We start from the raw sequence: 9,778 nt of genomic DNA on the forward strand, positions 1-9,778 counted from the left end.
TGTCATTATGTGGATTAGGACTGTCTCTCCCGCTCTGCTCCCCTCCTCCCACTCGCCTCTGACCCTCTCATTTATCCAACACGAGGGCGGGTGGGGGGGTGGAGAGACGGGATAGACTGGCAACAGGTTTCGCCACACTGGCCAACATACTGTACTTAAGCTAGCAAGCACCTCTTTGTAATAATCTGCAGAGATAGAGAGTCTCTTATATGGATATCTTCATCAGCCTTTAACTGTCTTTTTTTTTTGGTGGATTTGTTTGTGGAAGACTTATAAAGATGATTAAAACCATGTTTCAACATGCGAAGAAACATCCAGGGGTAGGTTCCGTCATTCATTTATCTTTTATATAGTCAGAGATTTATAAACAAGGCCTAAACAGCTGACTGTAATTTTAGACTGGTGTTTGCTAACAGTTGCACTTCTAAACTGCAAGTCACTGAAAAAGAGACACAAAACTGAAAACATGACAGTGAAGAATGATAGAAGATACATTTGAAGCCAACCGTGTAAATGGCATGAATAATGTGCAACACCGCCTCGACGCCGCTGAGAGCAATATGTTACTGTGCAGCTTAAAGCGTGGCACTAGAATACCAATTTGCAACTACAACTTATGTCTTAAAAATGCAGTAAAATACTGTCTACAAGACATACTAATGTTATTAATTAGTAACTGAGTCCCTTTCAATTTCACAATGACAGCTCAGAGATTACAGAAAGCTTCAGAAAACTAATAAGTGGACCTTAAAGTCTGGATTCTTTTGTTACAACAATTATAACTCCTTTCCTGATCAACTTGTTTGAAACAAGTACTGTGGCAGTGTATAATTACGCTGGCATCTTAATTTGCTTTACCAACATAATAAAATGAAAGCAGAAGAAAGACACAGAAGCTGTCTTTTTTTCTGCTTCAAAGCTGTGCTGGGCTGACCCAAATTTGAGGATTGACGTTGTTGGCTTGGCAGTGCACCAGAAAAGTAATAAGGGCAGCGTCAGTATCGAACCCCAGCGAGCATAAAACATTTCCTATATCGGTCAGGCTGATGGTGAAAGGTGAAACCCTCTGCTGCGTGGCTCGACATGAAGAGATCAGCACCCGGGGATTGGACAGCTCCCGGCACACGACAGTCTTCATTATTTTCTTGGTGTTTGTTTGAGTGTCAGCGATAAAAGCTGACCTGCTTTGTTTGTGTTTATATGTGCTGCCGCTTCAGTGATGATCTAAGAGAGGCATCTGCAGTAAGATACAGTGTTTGTGCAGTGCACAGCGTGAACCTTTTTTCAAGGTTATGCCAAGTTCATCGAGATCTTACTTGGAGAAAAAGCAAACAAAAAACATGCAGCGTGGGCACACTGTGCAGTACACGAGTAAGACAACATGTGCTAGATACACAAGGAAAAAGTCTGTTTTAGTTGATGAAAACTGACTACAATCCTACTGACGCTCAGTTGTGATTAAAAAAAACAAAACTGGAAATACTCACTGGTTTCAGCTCATTAGCTTACAAATGCAAATCAGCATCTTTAGGTTTCAGGCTATTGATGATCAAACAAGAAATATGGAGATAATTAAGATGAAACACATTTGACAACGTGTTGACAAGGATAATAAAGAAAGGTGAGAAATCATTTAATCTTAATTGATAACGCATGCAGACGACTAGTTTCATGTTAGTGCATAATTTCTTAATTATTATGATATTTGGTTAATTGGCACCTTGGATTCTGGGTGATATTTAACATGAATTAAGACAAAATATTAATAACACAAGCAGGAAAATAATCTGCAGATTACCATTTGTATTAACTAACTGCTGGCTGCAAAACTATTCAAACTTCATTTTGACACATGGACATGAGGACCAAAAGTCTATAAAATGCTCTGAATGAAAACGAGAGCGTAGCCACGGTGATGTCACTCCTGATTTTGAATGACACCAATACTGTTAAACTATAAAGGCAGCTTATGTAGGGGAGAGCAGTGTGTCATGATTTATGAGAGGAATCATCATCAATTTGCAAATGCTGAACACACTTTAATGACCACTAAATCACTGTGAATTTTGCTTTCCGCAATAATTAGTTGATACAACAAAACACATCTTTCAGCTTTTCAAACTTTTTTTTGGGAGACCTGTAATTTTAATGTGGCTGTCTTCTGTTCTTTAAATGTTCTATAGGCTGTAAACAAAATAGGCGTGACAGTCAACACAAAATATATTTTTTGTGACATTTTTCATAGTGCATAGGTATAGTTTTTCCATTTCAAAAAGATTTATTTCTTACAGTTCTGTGAGATACATACTGGACTTGCAGGATAGAAAGAAAAGTATCAATATGATACCGGCTGCCGGCTTTGGTATCAATTCTACTGATATTTGGATTTAAAACTTAAAACTAGTACCTGAAACCATGAAAGTCTTTACTGAGATCACAAATCGAGTCAGCACTGGATTCGTTTTCTCAGACTTTTATACAACGGCACTTCATTTTGAAACCAGAACTGTCAAATCCTGCTAACTAAAGCCCTTTTAAAGGAACTTCTGCAATAACTTCCCAAGTCTATCTATCATATAGTCTATGCTTTAAAGTAGAAAATATCAAAGTTTTATCATCACCAGACTTTCTCCTAATCAACAACAAGGCAAGTGGCAACGCAATCAGACAGAAGACAGATGTCGAGATACAGCTGAGCAGAGACATCCTTCAGTTCAACCTGATCAAACTGTCATCTCTCTACAGCTTGACTAGATCTGTGTGGGCTGCGAACAGCTGTTCGCCAGTGGTGTGCCTCTCCCTCTCCATCTTGTATACACAGTATCACACAGTAATATTAGGAAAGTTATGCCTATGTAGTGCTGATAAATAGATGCGCCATGGTGAAGGGATTGTCACACCTAAGCTTTGGGTGTTTAGGATGACATCACATTTCCTCCCCCTTCCCCTTAATGTACTTTTTAAAATGTTTAAATCCCATCATCATCACCTCTCAGGATATCAGATAAATGTGTCTGCATAAACACATTCATGACTGTGCGTCTGAGAGCACCCACTGGGTGTGTAAGCTCATTTTTGTGCACATTTGTGTGAGTGTATGCGTTAGGTGTGCCTCCGCCTCAGTGTGTGTTTGTGTTTCTGTCACTCACTGTGACAGGTATAGCGTTATAGGAGGAGAGGCTGGCACACAGAGACGCGGCAGCTCTCTCTTCCACTGCGTCCTTGCCCGTTCAACCCAGGCTGACAGTGAGCTGCCTCACACATGGCCTGGGTCTCATGCATATGGAGGAGGGCAGGGAGAGGGAAAACAGGAATAACAACTACCAGTATATGTGTGTGTATTTCACACGGGCGTATGTTCATGGTACATATCACAGCCAACCACTTGATGGAATGTGTTTGTTTACCACCTTCTGTCTCTGTGCTCTGGGACTAATGCAACCCTCCTCTCCTCTACTGTCCTTTCCTCAGTTAATCCCTCAATTTTTCTTCATGACTCTGGGCATCACAGGGGCCTCTCTCTACCTGATCCGTCTGGCAAGAGGGCCGCATGTCACGTAAGTTTTCATATTGTTTGTCTGCACACCGTAGGATTCTTCCACTTTGCTATTGCTAGTGTGAGTTTACAGGTTTTGAAACGTTGGCTGATTAAAGCTTGATATCAAACTGCCTGGACGGTTTGGTTTCAATAGCTGGTCCCAGTTTTGATCTGGGTCTCTGCTGACATGACATACTCTATTTTAAAACATAAAATCAGAAAGATTTGGAGTCAGCAAGTGGATGGAATACATAAAACGCTATCACCTCTGAACCCCAATGTCACTTGTATAGATGTGTTAATTTCTAAAGTAAAAAGAACCAAATGTAACCCCTGCTTCTCTTTAAATGTTAATTCGCTACTACTTTCTGCTGCTGAACTCTCTTAAAGTCATTATGGATTTGGTAAGACCCCTAAAAAGTTCGAGAATAATTCAGTCAGCTAAGTATTCAAAAATTGGTAAAAATTGTGGCGATAACAACAAAGAAGTTCTTAACCACCAAGGATCTGAAAATTAGGTCCAAATTACTGCGACATAGTCAGACAGTCAGAGTCCATCTTCTACCAAAGCCAATGTTCCATATCACAATTTGAAATAAAGTGATAAAAGATCAGAAACAACATTTTTTCAGTTTTCAGTTTTACTTGTCATATGCAAGTTAGCACAGGGTCAACATCGCAATGAAATGTATTTGACGAGCAGAAGACAGTCACTCAGCAGAATGGTACAGTAGAAGAAAAAAACCAGGTACCATCTTTGCCCATGTTTCTCCAAATTTCATGACAATCAATTCAGTAGCTGAAATTTACTCCCGTCTCAGCTACTTGTTGAAGCCAAACTACGATTGACAATGTCTTCATGCTTTTAATTTTCACAGTCCAAAATCTGATAAATCCCACATGATCATTACAAAAATCAGTGTCTGAAGGGTAGACAAATAAAACAAATAATTTGTGTCACAGAGGAAACACTCCACAGCTGGAAGGAATAGTGGATTAAAATACCAGGATCAGAGTCATCTTCAAGCCTGATGAAGGACACAAGCCATCTGTTGGTCAAGTAAAACAGTTGTTCTACATACGACCAGTGTTGTTGGAGTTTTGACTTTTCCAACTAGTCACCATCAGCTTGCAACCATTGGAGAGCTGGTCAAACTTGGAATTACTTTGGTTTTAACAACTATGAAACCTGTAGGCCAACAGACCTAAAGAGCCCCTCCTCATGCAGCCTCTAAATTAACAAAGTTCAAAGACCAGAGTTCTTATTCTTTCACTTAGTCACAGCCACAAAAGACCCAAATTCAACTCTAACTGCCCAGTTCCTTCTAACATGAGTCTTAGACAATTAAAGTTCATGACACAACATGGCCTATTAAACAAAACAGAAGTTCTCACTTCAGCATCATTAAAATCCAGCCACACATGTTTAAACATGCTATCCATGCAAGTTTAAAGTATCTTAGAACTTGAAGTGATTGAACAAAATTGTCTGAAATTACCTTAATCAAGACTACAAACTCTCTCAGCTGAATACAAAGGAGCATTTGCTAAAAAGCAAGTTCTTAAGCAGCGACTTTGTATGGTTAATGCCTATTTGCTGGATGGCTTGTGTTTATTTCCAACTTTAAAAACCAAAAGGATATTTTGCCGAGTGGTGCTGAAAACACAGAACTGTAAGTATGCACTGATTTCAATACGAGTATCAAAACAAGGCGTAAACACTAAGAATAAGACAATTTAATCAGGTAGCAGCATTAAACTGTCATGTTTTAGAACTGCACTAACCGCACTGAACTCGGTGACCGCTCACATACAGTAAATGTTCACTGCTCGTGTCCTACTTTGAGCTACACAAACCCACTTGTTCTGAGGGTCAGCCATAAAGCCTGACCTCATCACCAGCTGCAGACACTACTGTTGGTGGTAATGGAAAGCGAGGAGGGGAGATATGCTTTCTCTGCCATCGGTCTCTCTGTCTCTTTGTTTGTGCTTTGGCGGTGTGACGTGTTGCCGGAGGGGAGGAGGAGGAGGGATGGACAGTCACAGAGGAGTGCTGTGAAATCCAGACTTTGGTTAATGAACAGAGGAGAACTGCCAAGTCACTGGGATGAGTTCACCTTATCTCATAATCACTCTCTCTTCTCCCCCCAACTTCTGTCTCCATTCGGCATCCACATATTTATCTTCTTTTGTCTCCGTCCTTCTGTTGCTCTGTCTTTCTTTCCCTTGTTATTTGTTGCATCGTGGTCTGTTACCCTTGTTTAAGTCTTTTTCTCTTTACCTGCCTTGCTTTATGCTTATGTTCTGTCTTTTTTCTCCTTTGTCCTGCTCCTCTTTATCCTGCATGCCATGAATCTCTGCACATTTGCAGCCTCTGGGATAAGAACAACAACCCGGAGCCCTGGAGCAAGCTCGACCCAACCTACCAATACAAGGTGACTATAATCCCATCACACACCAAGACCACATTTGCACCAATCATGCCAGAATAGTAATCTAGACAAGAATGGCATTGTTTCACTCATTCACTGAAAATCTCACATTTATCATCAGCTTAAAAATGACCAAAATAGATTCTGACAAATCAGTTCTGGCAAAATGTCAAATACATGACGCTGCTTCCTGGCTTTCTTCACATCTGCTCAAACAAAGGAAAACAAAGTGTCTCTCAAAAACAAATTAAAGCAGATGGAACCAGGAGCTTTTAGTGGTTGGTAATAATTTGCCTTACCTCTGAACAAGGCCAGAGCTCCAAACAAACTAAAGAAAATATAAACAAAACTGACCCAAAATAAAGCAGAAAAACAGCCACTTGACAGGACCCACTAAAGAACATTTGGATGATATTTTTCAGAGAAAAAGAGTGTTTTCTTGGGGCTTGAAGGCTGCGTTGCACGCTAGTGGAATGAAAGTCCCTGCAGACAAAAGGTCAGGACATGGCATGTTTAATTCTCGATAGGAAGGCAAAGGTCTCGCATCGAAATTCTACTGAAGTCCAAACAATGATCATAATGAGGAGGGTGAAGTGAGAAGGGATGAGGGGGGAGGTGAGGGTTTTAGTGGCAGACCAATCAAGAAAAATACATGTGGAGAAAATAATCACTGCCAGTGATTTCACGGCTGGAGGTCTGAGAAGCGTGCAGGACACACACATGCACTCGCACAGTATTTATTATCCATGGCATATGCAAACTAAGGGTCGACCGATTAGTTTTATCAGGGCCAACGCCAGTAGCAGTTAATAATCCAGAGAATGATAACTGATATTTGGAATTTAAATCAATTTGCAGTGAATGAACATTTCGGTGTTCGGTGAACAACACAAAATTTTATTGGTATTTACAGTAAAAACTGCAAACTTTTTTTATTCTGGACGAAGTTGTTAAGAATGGATTATGTTGCCAAAACTGTTTATTTTATCTGAGGAAAAGGTCTCGCTGCAAAGTCTATTTTATAGTTTTCTTATACTACATTAGCCACGTTTGCCAGATCATGCAGAGACAAAAAGGCTGTGCAGGATGTGTATGAGCAAAGAAAGATAGTGGTGAGATATGTGGTAGTGACAGATGGCTTCACATCAGGAATCAGGGGGTGGGATTACATCAGGTACTGGCTCTTAGCTAATTTTTGTTTGCAGTGGTGATGGACAGGTTGACAGATGAGGTCAGGTCAGAGTTCCCATGAACTATGATTTTTACAGATGACCTCATGATTGTAGTGAGGGTAGGGAGCAGCTGGAAGAGATTCTGGAGACATGAAGGTATGCGCTGGAAACAAGAGGAATTAAAGTCAGAAGATGCAAGATAGAATATGTGTGAGAATGAGAAGGAAACAGGTGTAACACTGAAAATGCAAGGAGCAGAGGTAGTGAAGGTGCATGAGTTTAAATACCTGTGGTCAACCATCCAAAGCAAAGGACAGCAGATGAGAGGTGAAGAAGAGAGTGCAGATGGGGTGGAGTGGGTGAAGAAGAGCATAAGGCTGGGATTTGGTACAGAAGGACAGCAGAAGTGAAAGGCAAGGTTTGGCGATGGAGATGGAGGAACTAACAAAGAGACAGGAGACCAAACTGGAGATGGGAGGTTTGACAAGATTAGGTGTGAGCACATCAGAAGGACAGGATGAGTGGTTTGGAGACAAAAATTACAGAGGCAAGGCTGAGATGGTTTGATCATGCGGAGCGGTGATGGTGGGTATATTAGACAAAGGATACTGAAGACGGAGCTTCGAGTCAGGAGAAAAAGAAAGACCACAGAGAAGATTGAAGATCCATGGATGTAATGAAGAGCAGAGGATTGGTGTGACAGAGGAGGATGCTAAAGATGTTGTGAGATGGAGGCAGATGCTTCACTGTAGCAAACCCTAAAGGAAGCAGTCGAAAGTAGAAGAAAAATCCAAGCAACAATGACAGCGTTGGGGTGCATGTAGCCCATGAACGAAAGTCAAGGGAGTTTCACACCCTTAATTTAAAAAAAATAAAATAAAAACAAAACAAACATATCCGCTTCTGATCACTCACCAGAACTGCTTCACAGAGCTTATCTTGCATAGTTCCCATTTCTGTATAGCTGTATATCTCAGATTTCTGTAAAGTTATTTATTTATAAATACAGAATATTTATTTCATATTCTGTATAGTTTTTCATATTTATATCCTGTTCATAGCCTGTACATAGCTTGTACTCACTACAGCCTGTACATACTTATAGTTATAGAATATTCACAACATACCTCATACCGTGTATATTATAACATAATAGACCCATTTCTGTAATATACTTACATAACTATATTATTGCTAATATATATTGTAATATATCTATATCACTAAAGCACTTCTGGATGGATGCAAACTGCATTTCGTTGCCCTGTACCTGTGCATGTGCAATGACAATAAAGTTGAATTCTATTCTATTCTATTCTATTATCTGTGACGTAACCTGCAGTGCTCATTGGTTACACAGCACTCTGATTGGACAGTGGAATGGAGAGACATGTTTCTCAAGAGCACAGATTGGCTGTGACATACCCACCTCTCAAAGAACCATGCCTTTAAGTTGATTTACTTTATGTGGAACTCGGCCTCAAAACTTAAAGAAAAATGATTTGGCCAGGGCAATAATCTGCCAACCCCTACAGCAAACTGTTGTCCTAAAAGCATCAGTGGGATGAAAATATAAGAAAAAAAAATAGACAGAGGTCACAGTACATGGTAGTGTTTGTTTATACTAGAGGGTGAGAAGTTCTAGGCTTTTTTTGGTTTTTATATTCCCCTCTGTTTTTGTAAAATGCTATCCTAAAGACGACACTGATGAATTTAATTTAAGCAAAACAGATTTAAATGTATTCCTCCTTCCTTCCGCAGTTTGTGGCCATCAACACAGACTACAAGAACCTGAAAAAAGAGGGACCTGACTTCTAAAAGGTCCTCCAGGCAACTCCAGGGGCACCAAGTTTAGCAGGACCTCCTGCTGTTATCTCACTGATGTGAAACTTCTTTCTGATGCTCTCTAATATACACTGTGAACAAAAATAAATAAAGATCACATGAGACAGATGACTGGATTTTTAGTGTTGTCATAAAAAGTGTTGGTTTATCCAACTGACATACACAGCATTAAAAAAAAAATCTTTCAGTGGACTCTAAATATAAACATTAAGTTTTTTATTCTTAAACGGCTTAAATAATAAGCACGAATCAATCTGTGATAGTTTTATCATTTTTCTTTCTTGTAAGGGCACTTTAACTAGGAGGTCAAAGGTCAGGGTCTTACTCTGAAATTCATCTCTGAGGCTGGAAGTGATCCAGCCTATTTTCTCAAAGCTGCACATATCACACATTTGCAATGTTGATATGTGCAGCTTCATGACTTCTCACCCTACTCTGCATTACAACATAAACATGCTTGAGACATAAACAATTAAGCAAGTGTGTGTTTCATGCCTTCTAACCTTTCTAACACACTAACTTAATGATGTGATATAAAGTAAAGTAACATAATGCCAAGCTGTTATCTTCTTTTTTACCAAGTGCTTTGCATCATGCTTATTGTGTTTATGCAGATGTATTTCACATCATGAAATGGAATAACACACCAAAAAACACAGGATCAGCAACTTCCTACTACTTAAAACACACACACGCAAATAACAATAGGGAGCTTCTGTCAAACAAAGACCTTATGATGGCAACAAGAATTATTTATAATAATAATAAAAATAATAATAATAAACAGATGA

General features: G+C 39.6%; 1 protein-coding gene across 1 annotated transcript; it reads left to right on the forward strand.

Moving 5' to 3' along the window:
* The first annotated feature begins 278 nt into the window (after positions 1-278).
* Positions 279-8,960, forward strand: LOC146632788 (cytochrome c oxidase subunit FA4). The gene is made up of 4 exons (XM_085354692.1): positions 279-320; positions 3,472-3,557; positions 5,910-5,973; positions 8,904-8,960. The coding sequence occupies exons 1-4, from the start codon at positions 279-281 to the stop codon at positions 8,958-8,960; spliced, it is 249 nt and encodes an 82-aa protein (XP_085210818.1).
* Positions 8,961-9,778: the final 818 nt, after the last annotated feature.

The sequence above is a fragment of the Diplotaxodon limnothrissa genome, linkage group LG5 (assembly GCF_057381915.1).
Source record: "Diplotaxodon limnothrissa isolate DT_005_m linkage group LG5, D_limnothrissa_male_GT1.1, whole genome shotgun sequence".
NCBI classification, from domain to species: domain Eukaryota; kingdom Metazoa; phylum Chordata; class Actinopteri; order Cichliformes; family Cichlidae; genus Diplotaxodon; species Diplotaxodon limnothrissa.